The sequence below is a fragment of the Prionailurus viverrinus genome, chromosome E2 (assembly GCF_022837055.1).
Source record: "Prionailurus viverrinus isolate Anna chromosome E2, UM_Priviv_1.0, whole genome shotgun sequence".
Lineage (NCBI taxonomy): Eukaryota > Metazoa > Chordata > Mammalia > Carnivora > Felidae > Prionailurus > Prionailurus viverrinus.
Genome location: NC_062575.1, coordinates 1613060 through 1640421, shown reverse-complemented (window position 1 = coordinate 1640421; position 27362 = coordinate 1613060). Strand labels below are relative to the sequence as shown.

At 47.1% G+C, this 27362-nt stretch overlaps 2 protein-coding genes across 2 annotated transcripts in view; both read left to right on the top strand.

Moving 5' to 3' along the window:
- Positions 1-27362, top strand: part of LOC125152410 (zinc finger protein OZF-like) — a 516059-nt gene that overhangs the window by 118384 nt on the left and 370313 nt on the right. The gene's annotated exons all lie outside the window — the stretch shown is intronic.
- LOC125152424 (zinc finger protein 773-like) lies at positions 1650-12016 on the top strand. Its single transcript, XM_047834335.1, has 5 exons — positions 1650-2573; positions 2792-2940; positions 3532-3658; positions 4163-4261; positions 9795-12016. The coding sequence occupies exons 1-5, from the start codon at positions 2420-2422 to the stop codon at positions 10889-10891; spliced, it is 1626 nt and encodes a 541-aa protein (XP_047690291.1). The 5' UTR covers positions 1650-2419; the 3' UTR covers positions 10892-12016.

Here is a 27362-nt window from a genome sequence, read left to right as displayed (position 1 = left end):
TGTTTGCTTTTTTCTTTTTTTCCCCTAAATGTTTCCTGAAAATCTCGGTAAGGATGGAGATGGGGAAGTTCGTGCAGGAGCACACTTCAGGGAGAAGAGTAGGAGTTGGATTTGGGACAGGGTAATCCAAGATTACCGAGGTTACCGTGTGGCGTGCAGGTGTCACGTGGGTAGCTTGCTCACTCGCGTCTCAAGTTCTGGGGAGAGGTCTGTGTGAAACCGAGGGCTGGTAGGCATTGTCCTGAACCAGGGCAAGGCCTGGGACTCCTATTTAGGAAGAAGAATTGCCAAGTTCATATTTCACATGGGCCTGGAGGCGGGGCTGCTTCCAAAGTGGTCGATCCCGTGGTCCCACGTGGTTCTGGTGGGTGTGTGAGTCAGTGGAGGGTTATAGGGTGTAAGGACCCAGGACTGGAAGGGAGACCGAGATGGTTGCCATTCCAGCCTCAGCAGGACCCCTGTGTCCGCTCCTTGTGGAGGAAAGGAAAGGCCAGTCCGGTGCGTGGAGCAGCCCCTCTTGGTGCTTAAGTTTCCGCAGCCTTCAGGGCTGGAGGGCTGAGTCTCTGGAAAGGCCGCATCAGGACTGCCCTTAGGGGAGAGCACAGCAAACAGCCAGGGGCCACCAGGGCTAGTATCTACTCTATTTCCTCTGCCCGAGCTCCCAGTTTATTAACTTGTGACTTTATGTGAGTAAGTGCTTATTTAAACATTAATTGATAAAAATACATACATATGTGTATATATGCATGTGCATACACGTGTACACATACACACATGTGTGTATACGCATACATACATTGGCAATGACAATAAAAATTTAATGAGCTAAGTTGATGTAAGCCCTTAATAACTGAGGGTTTGTTTTTTTTTAATTTTTAAATATGTTTATTTTTGAGAGTGAGCTAGAGTGCAAGTGGAGGAGGGGCAGAGAGAGAGGGAGACACAGAACCCGAAGCAGGCTCCGGGCTCCGAGCTGTCAGCACAGAGCCCGACGTGGGGCTGGAACCCACGAACTGTGAGATTGTGACCTGAGCTGAAGTCAGACACTTAACTGGCTGAGCCACCCAGGCACCCCAATAATTGAGGTTTTAATGTACTGCTAAGCATCTGATTGAAATCAAATGCCTCGAATATCACATTCTATTAGTTAAAAGGCATGTACAAAATACACTTTCAATATTGTCAGTGCATTTTCACTGAAAATGTTGACAAAAGGGGGTTCCTGGGTGGCTCAGTTGGTCAAGCGTCTGACTCTTGGTTTCAGCTCAGATCATGATTTCATGGTTCATGAATTCAAGCCGCAAATCGGGCTCCACGCTGACAGCGCGGAGCCTGCTTAGGATTCCCTTTCTCCCTCTCTCTGTCTCTCTGTCTCTCTCTCTCCCTCTCTCCCTCCCTTCCTCTCTCTCTGCTCCTCCCCTGTCTGTGTGCTCTCTCTCTCTCAAAATAAATAAACCTAAAAAATGTTGATAAAAGTGTTAATTATGAGGAGAGTAAGAGTCACTACTCAGTACTTGACACATAGGGATGAGTTTGATATAAACGGTTGCACCACTGGATGGACACCACTGTTATTCCCATTTCACAGATGCCAACGCTGAGGCACAGGGTGGTTGAGTATTTGTCCAAAGTCACGCAGCGGGTAAGACGCATCCCTGAGGACCGAGGCCCGGGTGGTGTGAGGCCCTTGAGCGGCCTTTGTGGCCCAATACTGTTGCCTGCCTCTCCCAGCCTTGCTTTTCTGTAGGTTCTTGTTGGCTGCAGATTTGCTTCCAGACCGTGCAGAGGGTCATGAGGGGTGTCTCTGCTCAGTTCCCATCTACGTGGTCTCCAGGATTCTGTGACTCTTTCCCCACTACTCTCCCCACCCCTCCATCCTAGATCCCTGGACGGTGATCACCTAAGGTCGGGGGCCTGAGTCCAGACCGGGAATTTAACAGATTGGTTCCCATTCCTGGCAACCAGTGGCATTAGGTTTATAAGGCATCACATTCACAGTGAGAAACATTGGAAAATGCTAGAGGTGAGGCTGGGCCATGAATGCTCATGCAACTTTAGGTCTCTGTTGTGTGTGGTGGAAACAGCAGGAAATAGAAATTGGAGCTGGAGTAGTGGCCAGGAGCAGACGTGGGGAGGTGGCAGCCACAATAGTCAGGTGAGTGTTGGTGGCGGCTGCAGAGGCGGGAGATATATTGGAATCTGTGTCTGCTTATCAGTAGGTCTGAGCAGACTTTGTGACGTGGAGGGTGGGAGGAAGAAGTACAAGAGTCCGTGGTGGCTCCGAGATGTTTGGTCTTAGCAGCTGGAAGCGGGCACGTAGCACCAGGGCCGACTCGGTGGTAAGAGTCATTTTCAGCGGGAATACCAGGAGTCGGGTTTGGGCTGTGTCGAATGAGATGCCTCAGGGACCCTCAAGTGGATGTGTCGAGGGGGCGCCCAGACACACAAGTCTGGAGCTGAGGTGAAGCGCTCAGATTGGAGACGCCCATGGTACGGACGGTGCGTGGATCAGAATGGAGCCGTGGATCAGATTTGGCAGGAGCATCTTCAGGCCCTGGTGGCGATGCCATATGGTAACAAGGGAAGGGGGGTGTGGGGCCAAGGACCAAGCCTTGCTGGACACCTGGGTAGGGGTGGTAGGCTTCACAAAGACTCCTGAGGGAGAACAGTGTCCATGGGGACCGCGTGTAGGAGTGTGGAGGGTCTGGCTGGTGGCCTGTGGCCATGAGATGGATGTGGGGACGGGGCAGTGAGGTGACAGTGAAGATGGCACCTCTGCTTATTCATCCAGCTCCGGGCTCCCCAGGCTCCTGTTCTGACCTTTGCTGGGACCAGGAGATTAGCTCAAGATCACATGGGGTCTTCGGGGAGAATTGGCCAGCCTCGTGTGAGAGACGGGTTGGCTTCGGCTCACAGAAGTGTCAGAGGAAACTGAGACGGGTGAGGGGACACCTTTGCAACATGGCAGTGGAGGAGAGCCGAGGGCGTCTGACATCTGTGTGTGGTTCCTGGTGGCTGAGGACGAAGCGAGGACAAGGGCCAGGCAGGAAGGCCTCGAAAACAGGCCTGGGGGTTGCCTTGGGAAGTCCGGGATAGGATGGAGTTCTGATTACATGTGCCAAGGCATACAGTGGCATTTGGTGAGGCCAGGGAGATGCATGGCGTTGGGGGGGGGGGTGCGGAGATACGAAGGGAGGTGTGGCACAGTGACGTGCGTGTTGGGATGGCTCCAGGCCCTTGTACAGGGGCTGAAGGGAGCACAGTGGCCCCAAGTTAGTTGTGTTTGGGAAGCACAGTCTGGGGGACTCCAAGTGAATTGTCTGGCAGAAGGGTGACGCTCTGCATGCCAGGCCCAGAACTCAGGTGGCATTTTCCTGCCCACCTGTTGTTGCTGAGGTCTGAACAGTGCTTATCGGGACAGTGAGGAGCAAGCAGGCATCAATGGCTCCTCTGAGGTGAGGACGTTTGTGGGGATGGCTGGAGTCCTGGGAAAGGAGGGTACACATAAACTCAGCTGCCCCATCTTGACAGGGCTGTGTGACCTTTGAGGACGTGGCTGTCCGCTTCTCCTGGGAAGAGTGGGGTCTCCTTGATGAAGCCCAGAGACTCCTGTACCGTGATGTGATGCTGGAGAACTTTGCACTGATGGCCTCTCTGGGTAAGGTCCTCACAACCCAGTGCCGTGTCCTGGGCTGGGGTCTGCTCTTCCCCTTTCCCTCACGGGCTGGTTTGGCCTTTCCAAAGCCAGACTGTGGGCACTTCTTCCCTGTGTTCTTGAGTAGGTGCTCTGACGGCCTGGGCTCCGTGCACTACCCCTACTGTTCTTGAGCTGCCTGAATGCTCGCTGCTCCAAAGCCATGCAGGAAAGTTTGGGGATCAGGAGTCTTGCAGTCAGCCTAATGGGTCACACCCTGTCGCCTCTCCCTGGCCCAGGGATGCCGTGAAGGTCCATGGCCGCTCTGTGCCCCACGCTCTGCCCTGTTCTCTGGCTGACGTGTGGGATGTGCCTATAACAGCTATTGAGGCACCGACAGAGCCACTGCTTGACTGGGCTCTTCCTGCAGGAGTGTCTTCTAAGATTCTTCTGTAATATTTAGTTTTCTTTCCTGTGGTCTGTCATGAGGTGGGTCGCTTTGATCTACCTGTCTTATCTCTCCCTTAGGACTTGCGTCTTCCAGGAGTCATGAAATTACCCAGTTGGAGTGGTGGAGACAGCCCTCCTTGCCTCCCCGTGGAGTCATGACTGCAGCCATGCCAAGAGGTACTTGGAGGGAGGGGCTGGGCAGATGTGAACTCAGGGACGGGCTCAGGTCATACCAGGAGTCCTTGCATGGGACCCTGGTGGTTGGGTGCCGAGGCCCAGGCCACAGCTGAGTTCCAGCTTTTCTTTCTCAGTTGTGCTTTTACCACGTCTACTCTGATCTCTGACTGAGGACCATCCCCTTCCCTCTGCCCGTCCTCCGGATCTCACCTGATCTTCCCCACTGCTCCCTCTGCAGTGTTCCCCAACAGTGGCCTTGTTTTGTGTTTTATGAGATGGTCTGTTGGGCAGAGCCACAAGAGGAGAGTCAAGAGCAGCTCAGGAAAAAGCAAAGTTTATTATGTGCAGCAGGTCCAGAGAGACAGTCACGACACGCTGGGGGTGTGTGGGTGTGTAGGGGGGTCACAAGCAGGTCCAGAGACCATCACGACACGCTCGGGGTATGTGTGGGGGGGGTCATAAGCAGGTCCAGAGATAGTCACGACACACTGGGGGTGTGTGGGGAGGGGTTCACGTGGGAGGGAGCACTCGGGGAGTGGGCTCAGCCAAGCAGGGGGAAGCAGAGAGTGAGTGAGGACCGGTGGGTCAGGGGGCGGACGCAAGAACAGCTGTGAGCACATGTCATTTGGAACATTCGAATGTCACTAGGTCACAGGAGAGGTCAAGAAGGGGGACTTGTGACAGGACATCACTTGGGTAGGCTGGTCCCTGGGTGGAGTGTTCACAGCCTGTTTGTGGGGATGTTGAGGCAGCAGGAAAATACAGAAGTTTAAAAGGTTACAGTACAATTGAGCCTGTGGTGGCTCAACCCCATCGGCAGGACGAGGTGGGATGGCTCACACTTGCCTCCTGGGGGTGGGGATGTTAGAGGTGCCTGGCGTAGCTTGGTCTAGCCACCCAAGGCAAGCTCTGATGCAGACCGCGGGGAGGGGTCCTAGGCACAGGGTGAGGGCTTGAAACCCAGGCCTCAGCCAGACACTGCACTTAGTGGGGGAAAGCCAGGAGAACCGGTCAGGTACCTCTTGGTTTAAGGGAAGCTGTTGGAAGGTTTTGGTTACATTATGAAAGATTTTTTTTTTTTTTAATGCTTATCATTTATTTTGAGAGAGAGAGCGTGCATAAGCGGAGAGAGGGGCAGAGAGAGAGAGGAGAGAGAGAATCCCAGGCAGGCTCCCTGCTGTCAGCAAGGCTCGAGCCCACAAACCGTGAGATCAGGACCTGAGCCCAGATCAAGAGTCGGATGCTTAACCAGCTAAGGCGCCCCTGAAAGATTTTTCTCTTGGCCTAATCTTCAAAGCTCGGCTTATAGCTATCTAGAATTAGTGATTTACATTCAGCAGGAAGTACCCCGAGGAACACGAACACCTCCTCTCCTGGCTGGTAAACAGTTGTAAGCCAGTCTGTTATCCGTGGCCACGTGGGCTTAGAGACTCGTGGGCTTGTTGCACGCGGACCAGTGTTTAGTACAGCCTTTGTCTGTGACCTTGAGAGGCCGCCAGAAGGTGCTGGTGGGCAGTCATGTTGTAATCCCACTTGAAAAAGGCTGCTGAACTGGGGCCAGCTCTGGTGTCTCCCGTGGTATGGCCAGGCCTACTCAGATGGGAATAAGTGTTGCCTGTTTTTCCTGGGGTCGATAGCAAAGGGGGTGGGTACCCGGCGGATGAAGAGCTGTGGGGATCCCCAGTGTGAGCACCGCACACTGGCGTACAGACTCCTGGGGTCAGCAGCGGAAAGTACAGAAAGTGGTGTACCCATGAGTTTGGGTTGTAGTGGAATCCAGAGGCGCTGTTACTTGAAGGCCAATGTGCCCGCGAGGAGGCAAGAGCCCTAACGGGGGCATTGGTCAAGCGTGGCTGGTTCCTGGGCACAAGAGGAAGGCCTGTGAGAGTGACGTCATTGTAACGTGCAGCCACTCCCGGGGAGTATAGCTGGGGACAAAGGCAGGTGGTGTAAGCAGACAAGGTGCCTGGGGGGACCCTTTCTGGGTCCTGAGAGATGGTGGACGGTGGCCGGGCTAAGTCACTGGTGGACAACTCAGTAAATGTGTGTTGGGTTCCTTGAAAGGCAAAGGCACACGGGCTATGACTGGTAGTAGTTACTGAATAAAATACACTGCCCAGATCTACCACAGCAAAATAGTCCCTGGGCACCCTTTAGTTCAGTTGTGTTAGGTATTAGAGCCTCGCTGGGGGGAACTTAAGCGATAGTTAAGTGGCACTGTTGGTAGAAGCCTTGATGACTGGCCAAACAGGGTTACTGAAAGAGGAAATTAGAAGAATGGCCCCTTCCTTTAGTAGATCTCGAACAGTCCTCTGAAGGCCCCCTTGTTTCAGGTGATACTGTGGTGTATTTACTGCCTTCACCAGCAGGGGCGCCCCCGGCTCTCACTTGGTGATTCTTACTGGCAGGGCCAGGGACTATGGCTTGTCCAGCTTTGTACACGGCCTGCAGTGGTATCTCTGTCTACAGCAGGAAGACTCAAAGCATTAGGGGCCACTGTGACAGGCAGCCGTTTAATGAGGATTGTTGCAGTATTGACAGCAAGTGCACTTTTGTTGCCATGAATTGTTTTACTGGCATTACCCTGTAGTTTAAAAGGGGCACCTCCTTTAAATCTGAGTTGGGTTGCTTGGAATGATGGTAGCTTGGGCTCCTGTAGTCTGTAAAGTTAGGAAATGTTTATTTTTAGAGTTCCAGTGAACTACCAGAGTTATATATGGGTGATTGCCCTTGGGGAGTGTGACCGGGCCTGAGGCCCCGCTGAATCCTCACTGGAGAGGCCTTGGCGGCTGCCATTTTCGGAGCTGGAAGCATCGTTGGGTGGTTCCAGAGGAGTGGTTCCCTAAGCCTACAGACCTCTGGGTAATAATGGGTGAGGCTCTTTTAATCTCCTTTAGTTGTTATAATTTGGGGATAGCTTGACTAGTAGTTCATAGGGTGTCTCAGCTGTCAGTAAATGAGGCAAAGCCACATCGCCCAGAAGCAGCATCAGCAAATTGGGAAGGACAGAGCAGGCTGAATAGTGGAGGTGGGAGGGGGGGGGTGTCTGCATCCTAGGAGGCGGAGTGTGGAAAGTCAGACTTTGTGAGGTAAGTCATGGCAGGTGGAGCCCTATGGCTTGTCGGGAAATCCATTCCATCCTGCTTGGCGTGGACATGCCGATAAAATTAAGCAGCTCTGCTGTGAATTGGGAAGGGTGCCTTCAAGAACAACTCCTAGACTCCGTGACAAAGAGGCTCCTCTGGATTGTTCTTGTCTGAATGTTCAAAGCACTGATAGGTCCACTGAACCTTTCTGATTTTTGCGGAGGAGCATGAGGGCATCCCTGGTAGTGGGATGGTTTTCTGTCAGCCATCTCCAGGCCGTGGAAACCCAAGTCCACGGAGGCAGGGCTTCTGAATCCTGAGGGGTGGGAGAGGGTTCAGATTCCTCACCTGAGGCTTTGATATAACCTCAAAAAGTTCTAGCCTCTGTCACCCCTGTGCTGACATTGGGGATACCCTGTGTCCTCCTTGGGTGCCTTCAGCCCCAAATACCATGTGAGATTGGCCTTGGTGAGCCAGAGGATCCTGAAGTAGATGATGCATCTTCAGCTCTTTGAAGTGATGCCAGCAGCTGCCTCATCTCTGGGGCTCTGTGAACAAGAGCTGCGCGCCCGTAGTAAATACTCTCGGTAACCACTGAGCTCCTTCCCCGCTCCATCTCTTTGCACAGAATCTTTAATAGTTTGGATTTCCAATCTTGTGAAGTTATGAATTTTACCTTCTAGTTCCCTGTGATCTCCTGTGTTCTTGACCTGCTGGGTCTGAAAGACCTTGGATGCTTTCTTCCTGTGGCCCCATCTCTGTGGGTGACCTCAGCTGGGTTGGAATCCATTGAGGAGAGCTGTGGTGGCCAGATGACCTTTGGGGGGGGGGGGTGTCGGTCCTATCCCTTGGGAGCAGAGATCGCAGTTGGCAGGCAGCAGCACTAATCAGAACCCAGAAATGTTTCAAAGTTGTTTTACCTTTCTTGAATCATTGGTTCACCTCCTCTGATTATTGGGAGGTGCTAGAACTGAATGTTCCTGCCGAGATCCTGGGCCTAATATTTTGAGCTACTTACCTCCAGGGACGGGACCCATTGATACCCATGGGTTTGGGAGACAAATAGCAACAGCAGCAACACAACACGGTGGAGAAGGGGGTGCCCGTAGTACTGACCCTCATGGGGGGCCACAGTAGACTCCCATTGAAGGGGTGCAAATCGGTGGTTGGGTCTGAGGAGGAACACGGACTTGAGTGGGAACGTGAGGAACTTCCCCGTGCTGGTGCTGCAAGCACACGGGAGGCATCTCCCGAAGGTCACCCAGCCCTCCTCTGTTGACAAACAGCTAATGGCCCACGCCTGACATTCAGTGTCTTTGCTGGCTGCGGGGAGCCTGCCCTTCCACCCTCACCCTCAATCCCCATGGAGACTTCATAGATGTTTAGCCAACTATACCAGTCTGCCCCTTAATCAGGGAGCCCTGGACACTCACCCAGTCCCCATCCCCACCACCCTGTTGAGTCAGGCCTGGCAAGAAGTGAAGTCTCGGGGTATTTTAGGAGAATGAACTCCACAATTTAGTGTGGAAAGCCTTGGCAGTGCCTGAGAGGCGACACAACAGCTCAAACCAGCACATAGGAGCACTGCACTGCCTCCCCAGGTGGTGGAGCCCATCTGGGACAGCGGGTTAATAAACCGAGCAGTTCCAGAAATTTCCTAAATCTTTGCCCTGTGACCAGACCATCCTGTTTGTGACGCCAACCATTTTGTATTCGCTTGTGAGGCAGGCGCGGGAATAAACAAAATTTATACTCCGCTGGGAGGGAGAGCACAGGGAGGGAGCTCAGCCAGGCTGGGACATAGAGGTGACCTGTGGGCAAGTGCTTGAACTGGGAGGCAGGGGGGGCGCACAAGAAAAGGAGTGAGGGAATTTCATTGGTGCGTTTGAATGGCACCAGGTCCCAGTCATGGGCGGGCAGGAAGGGGGACTTGTGGCAGGGCCCCACCTAGTCACACTAGTGCACATGGTCACATAGCTCACAGCCTGTTTGTGGGGATGTAGAGGCAGTGGGAGAATATGGAGTTTTCAAGGTTACAGTACAGGCATTCACCGAATGTGTCATGAGGCATGCACGTATCTTTAATGGTCCTTGAACACCAGCTGTTCAGTTGCATTTGATTTCTTCTGGGCCTGGACACACCCTTCCGCACGGTGTTCCTGTGCCCTCAGCGGCCTTGCTGAAGGCCATTTGCAGAGGAATGTGTTGGAGACCCAGCCTACACCCCATCCTTGTGTCCTTGCTGCTCATGAGGCCCCTCGCCAGTGTGTGAGCCCACCAGGCCTGGCACTGCACAGCAGGCCCTCCCTGGCCCCGAACCCCAGGCCCGATTCTGCCGGCAATACTGTGGACTGATTCCTGGGTGGGTCGGACACATCTGTAAGCGTGCTCCCCCCTCCCCTGCACGGAAGTGCACACACACTTCACCAGCATCTCTTTGCTTTCAGGTCTGCGGCGTAGAGCAGAGGTCGAGGAAGCGCCTTCTGGGCAGAGTGTTTATGTAGAAGGAGTGTTCAGAGCAAAACTTCAACAGCAGAAGCTGCACTGTGGAGAGAGATCTTTAAGGAGAGAAGAGGGCGAGGAGGGTGGGAAGGACTTTCCAGTTAGTGCTGGTTTTCTTAACCATCAGGTGACCCACAGTGGAGGGAAGCCACATAGGAGCACCGAAGGTGGGGAGGCCTTCCAGCCTGGAAAAAGGCATTACGAATGCAGTGAATGTGGGAAAGCCTTTGGTCAGAAATACTTACTTGTTCAGCACCAGAGACTACATACTGGAGAAAAGCCTTATGAGTGCAGTGAATGCGGGAAGTTATTTAGCCATAAATCAAACCTTTTTATACACCAAATAGTTCACACTGGAGAAAGGCCTTACGGGTGTAGGGAGTGTGGAAAATCCTTTAGCCGCAATGCCGACCTCATTCAACACCAGAGAGTCCACACTGGAGAAAAGCCTTTTACATGCAGTGAATGTGGAAAAGCTTTCAGGCATAATTCCACGCTGGTTCAGCATCACAGGATCCACACTGGAGTGAGGCCTTATGAGTGCAGCCAATGCGGGAAATTCTTTAGCTTTAACTCAAGCCTCATGAAACACCAGAGAGTTCACACTGGAGAAAGACCTTATAAGTGCAGTGAATGTGGGAAATTCTATAGCCACAAGTCAAGCCTTATTAATCACTGGAGGGTTCACACTGGAGAAAGGCCTTACGAGTGCAGCGAATGTGGGAAATTTTTTAGCCAAAGCTCTAGCCTCATGCAACATCGAAAAGTTCACACTGGAGAAAAGCCTTTTAAGTGCAACGAATGTGGGAGATTCTTCAGTGAGAATTCCAGCCTCGTTAAACACCAGAGGGTTCACACTGGAGTGAGACCTTATGAGTGCAGGGAATGTGGGAAGTTTTTTCGCCACAGCTCCAGCCTTGTTAAACACCGGAGGATTCACACTGGAGAAATGCCTTATGAGTGCAGTAATTGTGGGAAATCCTTTAGCCAGCGTTTCAACCTCATTCAACACCAGAAAGTTCACAGTGGAGAAAGGTCTTGAATGCAACTAATGTGGAAAAGCCTTTTACCAAAGGTCTGCTCTGATTCAGCAGTGGAAGCTTCAGTCCAGATAGGCTGATGAATACAGTCAATGTGAAGAGTCTTTTGGCTTCAGCCACAGACTTAACCTTGTTGGGCATCAGAATGTTCACACTGGAGAGAAGCTTTAGGAGTGCAGTGCACGTGTGGTCTCACGGGCATCCTAACTTCAGACAGAGGAGCTCTGCACATAGCCTTCGTGAGGGAGCCGCAGTGGACCATCACTCATCCAGCTATGCTGACATACTGCCTCCTGAGAAGGTCGGCCTCTGCCTCGGAGCTCCAGGAAGAGGGAGTCCCGTGTTCCTGGATGTATCCATTTGGAGCAGAGTTTCTACCTCTGTCACTGGAATGGGGAGAGGTAATGGTCTTGGTTCAGATGTGACTGGCTCTTGCTGCTCTTACTGAATATTAGGTGTTCTTGAGGAAATGTTTTCTTGTTTGCCGTATACCTTTAGGACCATTTCCAGAGACTTTAAGTTGTGTTTTTATAATTTTCCCCAATTTTAATAAGCAGGCCCACAAAGTTCCTCACACTGTCATGCAGGAAGTTGATCTATTTAACTGTGTAAGAACTTGCCAAGTTGTGTCCTAGATAGCTGTGACATTTCATATTTCCTCCTAGAGTATATTCGATTTCCAGTTTCTTCACATTGCTGACCTTTGTATGTAAGACACAGGCCCTTTATTCATTTCAGCCACTCTAGTAGGTGTGTGGTTTTACCTTGCATCTCCATAGTGAGTCAGTGTTGAGCATTATTCTCTGTGTTTATCTGCCACCGATGTATCTTCCTTAGGGAATTGTCTGTGGTTTTTTGCCTACTTTTAGAAAAATTGGTTGGTTTCTTACTATTTTGTGATTTGATATATTCTACATAGATAGAAGTTCCTTATTTGGTGTATCTTTACCAGTGTTCTCTCACAGTCTGTGCCTTTGATTTTCATTTCTTAACAGTCTCTTCCCTAGGGCAGAATTTATTAATTTTCATGAAGTTCAATTTATTTGTTAGTGACTGCACATTTGGTATTCTCTTCTTTTTCTTTTATGGTACTATATCTTGTCTGTAAATAAAAGTCTTTCTGCGTATACTGGGGTCTTATCAGTCTTTATCCAATCTTGTGAAATCTTTGTAGGTTTAAATGTAGATGAAGAATTCAATGTGTGTAGATGTACCTGTGTACATAACCCCTATCTCTTCTCAGCCTAGAAAGCAGTGGCACTGCAGTAGACATCAGCATATTTAGTGGCCAATTATTGTCTTGTAAATGTAATTTTTCAATAAAAAGAACCCACACTCGGAAAAGAGGCTATGTTCAGGTTGGGGGCAGGAAAGGTACATGAACCTAGGAAATATTCTTCAATTAGCTAAGAAATGCTCACAGAATGATGTTGATGTATTAGCTTTCCATTGCTGTCCTAACACATCACCACAGACCTATGGCTTAAACCACACAAATTTATTATAGCACTGTGGGTTGTAAGTCCTACCCAGGACCTACACAGGACAGGTCTCAATGGGCTAAAATCAAGGTGTTGGCAGGGGATGTGTTCTTTTCTGGAGGGTCTAAAACAGATTGTTTCCTACTCTTTTGAGTTGTTGGACAATTTTTTTTTTTCAACGTTTATTTTTGGGACAGAGAGAGACAGAGCATGAACGGGGGAGGGGCAGAGAGAGAGGGAGACACAGAATCGGAAACAGGCTCCAGGCTCTGAGCCATCAGTCCAGAGCCCAACGCGGGGCTCGAACCCACGGACCACAAGATCGTGACCTGGCTGAAGTCGGATGCTTAACTGACTGCGCCACCCAGGCGCCCCGAGTTGTTGGACAATTTAAGTTCCTTGTGGTTGTAGGACTCCTGTCCCTGTTTTCTATGTAGCTGTCAGCTTAGGGTCAGCCCTGGAACATTTTAGAACTTTTACAGCATATGTAAAGCTGAAACAATACCAATTGTGCACAAGTCTTCCAAAACAAGGTTCATACATTTCCCAACTAATTAAGTGAACCCAATAATAACATGATACTACATATGGAGAATGATATTAAGACAAATTACAGAGCAATACCCACATTAACATAGATACAGCAAAACCTTAACAAAAATATTTTGGGGGTTGGGGAGAGGATGATGTGGCAGAGTAGGAGGACTCTAGGCTTGCCTTGTCCCACAAATACAACTAAATATCAAATCATCCTAAATACTCCAGAAATCAACTTAAAGACTGGCAGGCAGAATAAACTCCACAACTGAAGGTAGAGAAGAGGCCACATCAAAGAAGGAAGTGTGGAGATGTGGTCTGGGAGAGAAATGGATCGTGGCTGACATTTGCGGGGAGAGAGCCATGGTCACAGAGAAGGGCAAGAGACAGACTAGCACATGGGAAAGCATGGGGAAAATGAATCCCCATAGCAATTAGCTTGGAAAGCAAGAGGGGCCAAATTTCATGAGTACTTGCATCCAGTAGGGCTTAAAGCCTGGAGTTCTAAAAGTCAGCAGGATCACATAGAGACAGGAGGCCTTGGGACTGCTTTTGGAGAGAAGGCAGAGCAAACAGCTTGTGGACAGTGATCCGAAGAATGCCTGGGGCACGGAGTGGGGAGGTTATTTGCTCATCTTGTAGTGTGTCCCAAAGAGGCAGAATTCATGGAGAGATCCTGCAGGAACAAAGGAACTGGTAGATGCCATTTCCCTCCCCCACCCCTCGACATAAACACAGGGACACCTGTGGGAACCAGCATAGCACAGACACTTGCTCACTTGCTGCCTAACTTGTTTACACCAAGCTCAGCACCCTCCACGGTCTGGTAGAACTACCCTTCCTAGTCATGATTGCCTTAATCCTAGTGGAGTGGCCCCCCTCCCTCAGAAGACTGGCCCACATCCCTGCCAATACTGCATCTCCCAACCTGGGAATTTTGCAGGGCCTCCATTCCAGTGACAGTGGCAACAGGTCTTATTTCACAGGCAGACAAGAGTACATCTAGTTAAAATGTGCTACATTCAGGCCAAGGATAAAACATTACCCACAACAGGCAAATAATCTGCAGACGACTAGCTGGAAGGATAAAGCATCCAAGAGAAAACAGCAGAACACATACAGCACACATGAGGAACACTCGGAAGTACCAGGCCCTGGGGGAAAAGGGGACACTATGCAGCAGGGCACTACAAGACCTCTTACTTATAAGGCCCTCAAGAGCAGGAGACCTAGTCAACTTTCCTAACAAACAGAAATAGGCACAGAGACCTAAAATGAGAAGAGGTACCAAAGGGAACAGGATGAGGCCACAGACAGAGATCTAAATGAAACAGATATAAGTAACATGTCTGATGGAGTATTTAAAGCAATGATCATAAGGATACTCACTGGACTTGAGAAAAGAGTGGAAGACATCAGTGACACCCTTAATACATAGATTAAAAAAATTATCAGAAATGAAGAGTGCAATAAATGAGATTAGAAACATGCTTAATGCAATGAACAGCAGGCTGGAAGAAGCAGAAGAAGGAATTGACCACCTAGAAGAGTAATGGAAAGTAATCAAGATGGACAAAAGAGAAAAAAAAAAAGAAATATGCAAAATGAGAATAAACTTAGGGAACTCAGTGACTCCATCAAATGTATTAACATTTGCATGGGAGGAGGAGGAAAAAGGAGAAAAGGGGGCAGAAAAATTATTTGAAGAGAATAAGGCCATATATGACAAGCCCACTACTATCATACTTAACAGTGAAAGCTGAAAGCTTTTCCTTTAATGTCAGGAAAAAGAACACCTACTCTCACCACTTTTATTCAACATGGCATTGTAAATCCCAGCCAGAGCAATCAGACAGGAAAAAGAAGTAAAAAGCATCTAACTTACAAAGGAAGAAATAAAACTGTCACTATTTGCTGACAACATGATTTTATATATAAAAAAAACCCTGAGGGGCACCTGAGTGGCTCAGTTGGTTAAGTGTCTGACTTTGGCTTGGGTCATGAGCTCACGGTTCATTAATTTGGGCCCTGCAGTGGGCTTTCTGCTATTAGCACAGAACCTCCTTCAGATCCTCTGTCCCCCCTCCCTTTCTGCTCCTCCCCTGCTCACATGTGGGGTCTCTCTCTCTCTCTCAAAAATAAACATTTTAAATCCTGAAAACTCCATCAAAAAAAAAAAAAAAACCAACCTGTTAGAATAAACAAATTCAAATTTGTTAAAGTTCAGCAAAATACAAAATCAATATACAAAAAAGTCATGTTTTTATACACTAATAACAAAATAGAAGGAAATTTAAAAAGCAATCCCATTTATAATTGCATCAAAAATAATAAAATACCTAGGAATAAACTTAACCAAGGCAGTAAAAGACCTATATACACTGATTACTATATAGGACTTTGATGAAAGATGAAAGAAGACATAAATAAATGGAAAGATATCCTGTGCTCATGGATTGGAAGAAATAATGCTGTTAAACTGTCCATATTACCCAAAGCAATCTACAGACTCAATGCAATCCCTATCAACATTTCAATGGCATTTTCTGCAGAATTAGAACAATCCTAAAATGTGTACGGAGCCACAAAACATCCCAAATAGCCAAAGCAATCTTGAGAAAGAAGAACAAAGCTGGAGGCATCATGCTCCCTGATACCAAACTATTACAAAGCTATAAGTATTCAAAACAGTATCGGGGGCATAAAAACAGACACATAGATCAATGGAAGAGAACAGAGGCCAGAAATAAACCCACATACACATGGTCAATTAATTCACAACAAAGGAGCCAAAGAGATTGAAAAAAATATCTTCAATAGTGTTGGGAAAACTGAACAGCCACATGCAAAAGAGTAAAACTGGATCACTACCTTACATGATACATAAAAAATAACTCAAAATGGATTAAAGACTTGGCTGTAATACCTGAAACCATAAATCTGGAAGAAAGCATAGGTGGCAAGCTCCTTGACATCAGTCTTGATGATGATTATTTGGACCAGACTCCAAAAGCAAGAGAACAAAGGCAAAAATAAACAGGTGCAATTGCATAAAACAAAAATGCTTCTGCACAGCAAAGGAAAGCATCAACTCAAGTGAAAAGGCAATCTACTAAATGGGAGAAGATATTTACAAATCATATTTTTTAGTATGGAAAATACATAAAGGACCCCTATGAGTCAACAATGAAAAACAAACCAAACAATCCAGTTAAAAAAAGGGCAGATGTGAATAGACATTTTCCCAAAGAAGACATACAGGCTCAACATCACTCATCATCAGGGGCAAGGAAATGCAAATCAAAACCACAATGAGCTATTTCTTCTCACCTGACAGAATGGCTGTTATTAAAAAGACAAGAAATAACAAGTGTTGGTGAAAATATGGAGAAAAGGAAATCCTTATGCACTGCTGGTAGGAATATAAATTGGTACAACCACTATGGAAAACAATATAGAAGTTCCTCAAAAATTAAAAATGGATTCACCATATAATCCAGCAATTCCACTTCTATTTATCTGAAGAAAATGAAAATACCAATTTGAAAAGATACATGCAACCCTATGTTCATGGAAGCATTTACAATAATGAAGATGTGGAAACAAACTGTGTCCATTGAAGGATGAACGGATAAAGATGTGGTGTGTATACACAATGGAATACTATTCAGCTATAAAAAAGAAGGAAAGCTTGCTATTTGCAACAACATGGATAGACCCTGAGTGTATAATGCTAAGTGAAATAAATCATAAAGACAAATCTGTATATATGATCTCACTTATATGTGGAATTAAAAAAAATGAACTCATAAATACATAAATTGGTGCTTGCTAGAGGTGGGGGTTGGGAGGGTAGGCAAATGGATAAAGAGAGTCAAAAGGTACAATCCTCCAATTATAAAATAAATCATGAGGATGTAAGGTACTGCATGGTGACCACAGTTAACACTGTATTACATATTTGAAAGGTGCTAAGAGTATGTCTTAAAAGTTTTCATCACAAGAAAAAAATGTTTTGTAACTGAATGGTGAAGGGTGTTTATTAGACTTCCTGTGTTGAACATTTTTCAGTATATACAAATATAAAATCATTATGTTGCACACCTGAAATTAACTTGTGTCAATTATATCCCAATAAAGAATAAGGTTGTAATTACTCATTGGTAATGATTGTCTACTCTGAAAAAGAAAAAATAAAAGCAATTATAGTTAAGCAAAATCAGCAAGCTTACTTATACATATATAATGTTAACTCATTTCAATACAGAAAATTCTGTATAACAGAAACAAAAGCTTTAAAAATGTATTTAAAATAAAATATGCCATTTAAAATAGCAAAATATGAAGAATTAGGAGTAATCAGACAAAAACATGACTATGACCTTCAAATATTCTAACTAAGTCATAGCGTACTTGCTTAAGGTTTATAATACATGATTCGTATCTGTGCAATTATCTAATTGTTTGCTTTGCTTAAGGTTGGCTGTCACCCAAATAAAACTTTCTCCACATCAGGAACTGTGCTTTCCATGTGTCACACTATCCTATTCACTAGTGTGCAATACTAAGATATTTAAAAAATGAAGTGATTTTGAGAAGGTACCAAAAAAAAAAAAAAAGCCAACACACCACTTACATCAAAACTTCATGAGGACAAGAAACAAAACAATTACAGAAGTAGAGACCTAATTAACACAGGTGAATGAAATCAGTAGTAATAAAATCTATGGCAAATCCCATCCAGGAAAAAGTAAGACGAAAAAAGGTATATATGAGTCACTGGGTTTTGTCAGAAGAAAACTAGGCTGGATTAACATTAGGGAAACAACCCGCACCCGCACAGTTGCTTTTCCTATGTGCAGACGTGAGGAGCCTGTAAAGACTTGAGTCAGAGGACGTCCTTCCACGGCTCCCATCACCCTCAGAATAGAGATCCAGCTCCTCACGGGCCATTCCACTGCTGATTCCTGTCTGCCTGCTCTCCTGTTGCTGCAGGCACAGCATGGATCTGATGTCGCGAAACATTCCTAGTTTAGTACCACATCCAAACCTCTGTTCTTGCCAGTTCTTGTTCCCGGAAACCGTACTTCATCTTATTGGGTCCCAGAAACGGGAGGACACACAAGGCCCAGGGTGTCGCCTCCAGGCACCTGGAGGAAGGAGGACCAGTGCAGGTCCAGGAGAGGCGCGGCCAGGTGAGGGTCACGGCTCACCCAAAGACACAGAGATGGGTCCCATTCTCCTCCCCTTCCTTCCTCCCTCCGCCATTCTTCGTGGAAAGACCGGCCACAGCCTCTACGACATCATCGTAAGTGTCACCCCCACTTCCGCAGGAAATGCCATTCTCCTGTGTTGTTATTGGAGGGGTCCTTACTGCCCACACACAAGGCACAGCCTTCTGGGTAATAATTTCCGTCCTGCACATCACCAGCTTAGGATGGGCGGTTCCCATTCTCCAGGAAGTTGGCAAACAGCCCCACAAGGGATACTGGGGAATAATGCTCTATGGCTCCAAATACAGGGACCAGGCCCAGATTTCTGTGGCCACCTTGGGTGAAGCCCCATCCTGGGATAGCTGTGACAAGAGACTTCTACTTATGTGGCCTTAAGCAAGCCTCCTCAGCCGCCTTCCAGGAAAAAAATATAATTAAAAAACCATACAATAAAATAAGTCCTGGGGATGAAATATGCAGCATGGTGACTATGGTTAACAATACTATATAAAATAAATGAGCAAGTTTTAAATTAGGTGATAAAAAGATAACTTGCTTGCAGCATCATTGTGTACTAACATTAAGTGGTGCTCTAATCCAGTGGCTCCCAAACCAGCAGCATTAGTATCACACGGGTCTATATTAAAAATGCACCTACCAGGGCCCCAATGCACCCTCAGTCCATGCCTGAACCTCAGCTCTCAAGAGAGCGCTAAATACTGGAGGGGGGGCCGGTGTGCAAACTGAAATCACTGAGGCTGGAGAAACTATCCCTGTGGAGGAGCACAAAAGAGAAAACACAACGAAGATATAATCTCTGCCTATATTCCAAGGCCCCTAATATTTCTATTCTTAAAACCATACACAAAGTAGGGGTGCCTGGATGGTTCAGTCGGTTAAGCGTTCCACTTCTGGTCAGGTCATGGTCTCATGGTTCATGAGTTTGAGCCCCAGGTCAGGCTCTACGCTGACAGTGCTAAGCCTACTTTGGGTTCTCTGTCTCCCTCTCTGCCCCTCCCCCGCTCTCTCTCTGTCTCTCAAAAACAAACATTTAAAAACAAATTTTTTTTGGTAACGTTTATTTTTGAGACAGAGAGAGACAGAACATGAATGGGGGAGGGGCAGAGAGAGAGGGAGACACAGAATCTGAAACAGGCTCCAGGCTCCGAGCGGTCAGCCCAGAGCCCGACGTGAGGCTCGAACCCACGGACCGCGAGATCGTGACCTGAGCTGAAGTCGGACGCTTAACCGACTGAGCCACCCAGGCGCCCCCAAAGCAAACATTTTTTTTAAAAGATCATACACAAAGTATACTTGTTGCCAATCACTCCCAATATCATTATGATTCTAGAACAAAGTGGAAGGACCTCTTCAAGGATGTGCTGAAGGAAAAAAACCCATGCCAACCTAGATTTCTATATATGGTAAAACTGTCAAGAAAGAATACAAAATAATAGTATTTCAAGCCAAAAATGAAGAATTTAATGGAAGATTAACACACATAAAATGAAATCCTAAAGGTTATGTTTAAGAACGTTGGAAAGTAATCTCAGATGAAACACTTGCAATTACAGAAGGAATGAGGACCCAAGAGGGGAACGCATACTCATCTGGCTCGTTACTTGCCTTAAACAAGAATAACATTTCCTTGTGGAGTTAGACTGATAGAGTTAACATGCATAATCTCAACACATATACGGAGACAGAACATGCTAGCTCATCTTCTAAGTCCCTTATATTGCCTGGGAAGACAGAAAAGTATTTACAATTCTGTCATCTACTGTTGTGTTTGTAAATTTTAGCTTAAACAATAACAAACAATATGCTTTTTAAACTAGAATTTTAAAAAAATCTGGATTCTGAGTAAAAGTTGTTTTTTTTAAAGAATCAGAAAAACAACAAGGGAGACAAAGCCATAAAATAAGAGGATATATTAATCCCAAATATATCAAATATTACATGAGTCATGAAATAAATTAGTAGTCTTTTTAAAATTTTTTTAAAACTTTATTTATTTAAGTGATCTCTACCCCCAATGTGGGGCTTGAACTCAGGACCCCAGGATCAATATTTGCATGCTCTTCCAACTGAGCCAGCCAGGTGCCCCATTAGTCAGTACTTTTAGATGGTTCAAACCTCCCTTCACAAGGTACTTAATTTTCACCCATAAATTTCAAGTGCAAATTTTGAATTTCCATTAAAGCAAAACTAACATTCTGTGGCATCCTCAGCCACCCCATCTCCACCAGGAAAAGAAACCAGGGGGCGAACAACGTCCTGGATTTGGTTGGTGGGGAACCAAGACCTCATGCCTAGGTTCACCAGAATCTATGAACAAGTTTCTTAAGGCCTAAAATCAGCTGAGATGTTCTCGGGACCTGAAGTATATTTTTACCAGCAAATCCCATCAGCACATCTCCTGATGAGAAAAGAACAGGGTGGCACAAAGGGGTAACACTTCAGTGAAAACAATTTTAACAACTGTGAACATTTAAGAACACCCGCAAAGCTGACACCAGGTACTTCACAACACCATCCTTTAATCTGAACAACCACCTGGTGAAGTGCATCAGTCAACACTCTTGTTTCACAGATACTGAGGCTGAGGCTTATTAGATCACCATTTACAGAGGAGGAAACTGAGAACCCCCCAAATTCCTGAATGGCCCTGAGTCCTGGCCACTGGCAAGAAGCACAGCTGAGAATGGTGCCCATGGAGAGGCCGGCGTCATCACTGCCCTGCACGGCTTCCTGTGCAAATCTACGTACCTAGGGCCCCTCTCCATCAGAGAAAAAAGGTCATGGTAAATTCACTGCCCATGTGACCATCACGGGGACAAGGAGTCCTGCCAGTTTTCTGTCTGAGAAAGGGAGTCTTCAGCTTCACCTGCTCACTCAACACACTAGGTGCTGACTGAAGACCAGAACACAAGGACAGGCCCCATGTCACATTCCATGGATGCAGAGGGCTTCCTCTTGAGGATCGAGGAGGGAAAGTCATTCCTCGGGGCTCATTCATCATCCCAATTATGCACATGTCCTGTGCGCTCTGCCTCCTAACACATCCTAAGTCATCCTCTCCCCACCAATTCCAATGCTACCATCCTGGGTCAGGCAACGCCAACGAACTCCTGGGTTACATGGTGGCCTTGTCTCTCTCCCATATCAATTCTCCCTTCTTCAATTCGCTCTCTACACAGCAGCCAAGGGGGAACTCAGAAGCAAGAACATGCCACTGCCGTGGTGAATCCCTTCCTCAGCCTGCCAACACCACATCCGCCCCTGTTCTTCCATCTCACCATCCACCATTCATTTCCTCTGGACACACTGGCCTTCAGCTGCTTCCACTAACAAGGCCAGCTCTCCCCTGCCTCAGGGTCTTGGCACATGCTGTTCCCTTTACCAGAACATTCTTCCTCATCTTTGAACATGGCTGGGGCTCCTCCATTCCTCATGGGTATGTGTGATCTCACCTTTGTATACCGTCTGCTCCTCTGCCCATGCTTCACAGTTTAACATGGATCTCCCCACTTTTGTAACAAGAGGCGTGTGGGGAGATGACATAACCAAGGTCACCCAGATGGCGATGGGCACAGCTCGGAAGTGCTCGAATTCCAGTATCCCGAGGATCCAAAACCTTCACCACTGGACCACTCTTCCCAAAGGACATCTGCCCTCCTTGCCAAAGTTTTGACCTTGATCTTCATTGCCACATGGGGACCACAGGCACATTGCTGCCACAGCATCAGAGTGGCCAAACTACACCTCTACACCTCTGTGTTATCACGTGTGTCTCCCTTCTAGACAGCAAGGCCCACGTCTCAGTCACCCATGTATCTCCACGACACCAGGCACCGTGCAGGATAATGGGTGTGAAGGATAGGGTTCTCGTGACTCCTGCCCATTCCACAGCAGGCCCCTGTGAACACATAAAGTTCCAGGGGGAGATGTGGACAATGAGGGGAGAGGGCCCTCTGTCCACTGCAAAGCACATCACTTGTGCTTTGGGACAAACAGGCCCAGGCCTCTTTGCAGGCCACGTGACAGCAAAGCACTCTCAGGTGTGGGAAGAAGGTCCCTCTCCTAAGAACCAAGTCGTGTTTGGGAGCCTGGCCTCCGGTCTCTGAAGTGCCAGGGCTCAGCCACAGGTGAAGGTAATGCCGTAGCCCCAGCAAGAGCCGTGCACACGAAGGAGGACACGTACGCAGGGAAGCCTCGGGTACAAACTCTCAGATGCCAAGCCAAGTAACGCTCTCCCGGTCAAACGATCCGCCACAGTCGTCACTTTAAAAAGGTCTCTTTCGGAACTCAGTGTGAGTTCTCTGATGTTGACTGAGGCCCGTCTTCCGGTAAAAGGCCTTCCCACATCTCTTACACTTATAGGATTTTACTCCACTGTGGATCTTTTGATGAGTAGCGAGGGTCGAGCGGTAGCCGTAGGTCTTTCCGCACTCGCCGCACTCATAGAGCTTCTCCTGAGAATGACACCTCATGTGTCGAGTTACAGAAAAGCTGTTACAAAAGGCCTTCCCACACTCTTTGCACTCAAAGGGCTTTTCTCCAGTGTGGGTTCTGTTATGCCGAATAAAATCAGAGTGGCGGGCAAAGGCCTTTCCGCATTCGCTGCACATATATGGCTTCTCTCCGCTGTGAATCCGCCGGTGCTCTGTGAGGTGTGACCTGCGGCTGAAGGTCTTCCTGCACTCGATGCACACAAAGGGCTTCTCCCCAGTGTGAACCCGCTGGTGCTCTGTGAGGTGTGACCTGCGGCTGAAGGCCTTCTCACACCTGATGCACTCATAGAGCTTCTTCTCCATGTGAACGCTGTAGTGTCCAGTGAGCTCTGCCTTCCTGAGAAAGGCCTTCCCGCACTTTTTGCATGTATAGTGTTTTACTTTAGTGTGAATCCACTGATGCTGGAGAAGGAAGCGATTCTTCTTAAACCCTTTTCCGCATTCCTTGCACTTGTACAAGTTCTTCCCTCCATGAATCGAGGGGTCTTTCCTTGATCCACGTGATTCGTACTCATGGAGAGCATCTCCTGCAGAGACTTGCTCCTGTAAGTCCTTTGTACACAGATTTTCACCTGTTCCCCAATGATCACACTCGGGGTTCATCTCTCCAGGGAGAGTCTCCTTGAACGGGACTATCCCTGTCTTCACGGGCCCTCCCTGTTTTTTGGATGGTTCTTCTTGTTCCCTGGCCTCTCCCAGCATGGAAACACTGGAGTCTTCCTGAGTCGGTAACCTGTGGGATAAGCATCCCTCAAACACGGCCGACTGAGAAGCAGAAGGCTCCGTGGTCCTGGTTTTTGCTTCATCACCTGAAGAGAATCCAATACACAAAAGAGGCCCATTAGCAATGCCAACATAAAGAAACACGATCGCCAAGCCAGCGGGAAAACAGTGCCACTGATAACTGTTCACATCTCTGAAGCTCAGGTTTGTTGTTGTTGTTGTGTGGTTTGTTTTTGTTTTTTGCTGGTCCCTGGATTCTTTTTTAAAAAATTTTTTTTTTCAACGTTTATTTATTTTTGCGACAGAGAGAGACAGAGCATGAATGGGGGAGGGGCAGAGAGAGGGAGACACAGAATCGGAAACAGGCTCCAGGCTCTGAGCCATCAGCCCAGAGCCCGACGCGGGGCTCGAACTCACGGACCGCGAGATCGTGACCTGGCTGAAGTCGGACGCTTAACTGACTGCGCCACCCAGGCGCCCCTACTGGTCCCTGGATTCTTGACACCCTTAGAGGGACAACCTTGAGGAGAATTGGGGGCAGGGTCCAGAGTGGAATCCCTTTCTCTCTGTCCAGAGGGGAGAGAAACGAAGACAACACAGGCTGTGTTTGTTCTAAGAAAGGACGTCACACGTGGTTACCAGGAACACAGGGAAGGAAGGGGACATCTAACACAGTCCAAATGAGAGAGAGAGAATTTGGGAGGTGTCTTGAGATCTGAGTCGTGAAGAAGCAGGAGCCAGCACACATAGAAAGTAAGAGGGCACTGCGCCCAAAAGGAGGCAGAGTGCACAAGGTGCCAAGTCGAGAGAGAGTCCTGATGCCTAGGGAGCTGCAGGGCACGAGGATGGCAGAGATGCGGACGGTGCCACAAACAGGGTGCCGATTCCAGAGTCTGGAGGGCTGAGAGTAAGGGCAGCCATCGCCACTCCCCGGACAGTGCCCACAGGGCTCAAGGTGAGGAACACTTTAAATCTTCTGTGTGTGAGGAACAGTGCGGGGACTAAACAATGGAAGAAAGCTAGTAGAGAAATCTGAAACATTTCAAGATATTAAAGAGATCTATATACATGGAGAAATTAATAACAAAGTTGTAAATTCTCCTCAAATCTATCTTTAAGTTCATTACAATTCCAGATAACATGATTTGCCATGAAACTCAACAAGGTGATTCTAGAATTTCCTAGGAAGAGTTAAGGGCCAAGAATATCACTGAAACAAAAATAAGGCGATGGGGCTTGCCCTCCCAGTCCTGGGGTTATGATGAAATTACAGGCCTAAGAAAAACTGGCAACAGGAAGTAATAGCCTCATGAACAGACACAGCTTTCACACACCGCAGAGATGACACAGCAGGTCACTGGTAACAGTGACAGACAACAAGGGGGGCTAGAAAACTGGTTTCCCACATGAAGAAAAAAGTTATTCCATTTCTACCGCACATCACACACATCATTAATTCCAGATTAGCAAGCAAAAGAAAACGAGTATGTTTTTGACCTTGGTGTAGGGATATTTCCTAGCAAGACATGAAAAGCAGTAATCATAAAAAAAAAAAAAAAAGAAATTGACCGCAGTAAACAAAATATGAATTTATATTAATCAAAAGATACTTTAAAGAATATTTTTTAAAAGCTAAACTCTAACAGAATACAACTGCAGCCCACAGTATGGGTCAAAGATTAGTATCAGGAATATACAAAAAAAATCTGACAAATCAAAAAGGGAAGAGCAACCATCTTCACAGAAAAATCAGAAAAAAAATCATGAACTGACATTAATAAAAGATACACATGGCCACTAAACAAATGGGGAGTGTCACTCCACTTTCTTAGTAATGAAGGGCTGCAAAACAAAACTACACTGAGATATTTTTTATACTCATTTGACTGACAAAAACTAAGGAGGCTGGTAATAGCAAATACTGGAGAGGATGTAGGTCCATGGAATCTCTCAGATATTGCTGGCCAAAGTCAAAATTACTATAACCACTTCAGGAAACAACTGGGTGCCACCTTAACATGCCAAATCCCTAGTCACCCAAAATTCCACTCCCAGGAACGTTATCATGAGAAACTCACACACATGTGCACAAGGACACACGCATAAACATTTTCATGGCAGCATCGTGTGCAAGAGGGAAGAGCTGGGAAAAAGTAAATGTCTAAAAGAACAAATACTTTGTGGAATATTCATGCAAGAGGTTATTTCCCAGGCAAAGAACACGAGTGAACTACAGCTATATATGACATGTAATATATAACATATAAATATATAATACGTAACATATAATATATAAATATATGTTATAGACAATAACATAATACTGAATAAAAAAGCCAGTCCCAGATGACTACAGAGTACCCTTTCATTTTCTTTTGAGAGAGAGAGAGAGAAAGAGAGAGAGCGCGCACAAGCACACAAGTGAGGGAGGGGCAGAGAGAGAGGGAGAGAGTCTTAAGCAGGCTGAATGCCCAGTTCAAGTCAGGCTCAATCTCAGAATCATGAGATCATAACCTGACCACAAAATCAAGGGTTGGATGCTTAACCGACTGAACCATCCAGGTGCCCTAGAATACCCTTCTGATAAAGTTTAACAAAAGGCCTACACAATATATTTTCCAAGTATGTATATACACATAACACACACACACAGGGATGATAAAATGATTTTAAAAGTACTGGCTCAAACATTCAGATGACACAGAATTACTGGAAGACACAACATACCAAAACTGAGATAAGAGTAAAGAGAAAATCTGAATACCCCTATATCCATAAGGAAACGGATCTTGTAATGACATAACTTCCCACAGAACAAGTAATGAATAGTAAGTGTGAATTCTGGAAAATGGTGATCTCTGTGCTTGAGGAATGGGGATCAGAGAGAAGTGCATCGATTTCAGTGCTATGGTCCTGGGAGTCCCCTCTAAAGTGCATCCCATTACAAAGAGTAATGAGAGGACACCAAGCACTGACGAGAATGTGGAGCAACAGGAACTCACAAACGGGGCTGGTGGTGTGTGGGATGATCAATCATGCTGAAAATTGTTTCATAATTTCTCTTAGAGCTGAATATACACCTATCCCATGTCCAATCCAGTCCAGTCCTGGGTACATGCCTAACAGAACCTCTCACAGCAGTGATGTTCATAACATCCCCACCCCAAAAGAAACAGCCCAGATGTCCATCAACAGGAGAATGGATAGGCTGCACTATATAACTACAACGGGATATTACATAGTATGAAAATGTCAATCTCCAAACATTTGCATCCATATGAATGAACCTCACAGACATACTGATGATAAACACAAGAGAGGCAGAAAACATACTGTGAGGCTCCATTTATATCCATTCAAGAAGTGAAACTCACCGACGGTGTTCAGGTATCAGCGGTTACCTTTGTAGGAGGTGACATGGACTAGTAGGACTAGTAGGGCTTACAAGGCACCTCCTAAGGTCTGTATCTTCACCTGAATGGTTACTTGGATTTATTCATGTGCAAAAACTCATCAAGTTAAATCCTCAAGATTCATGCACATCAATGTGTATAAATTATACTTCAGAGAAAGAAAGGAATGGGGGAAGGGGGGAAGGGAGGGAGGGAGAATGGGATATATGGAAGTTCAGTGTAGACATTTCTCCCTAGAATGCAACATCTCCTCTAAAAAGTTGGTTGTACACATAATCACACCAATCAGTCAACTCTAGACCTAAAGAAGGAGCTCCCAAGAAGGCAGGAGAGGGTGTGACCCAGTCCCTGGCGCAGGAGCTGGTCATAGCTGGGGGTGAGACCTCTTCCTGGTGGGGGGCGGTGAGAACAGAGGCTGGAGGCAGAAATCAGATGCAGATGAGTCTGAAAGGGTCGAGAAGCAAGAAGAAGTAAAGTCTTTATTTCTGACATGAGTCTGGCCGTGGACTGAGCCTCAGTGGCTGAGAGTGTGGTGAAGGCTTAGAATCGGGTGGGCGGCTGGGAGAGCTGGTGCAGAGGACAGCTGGGCAGA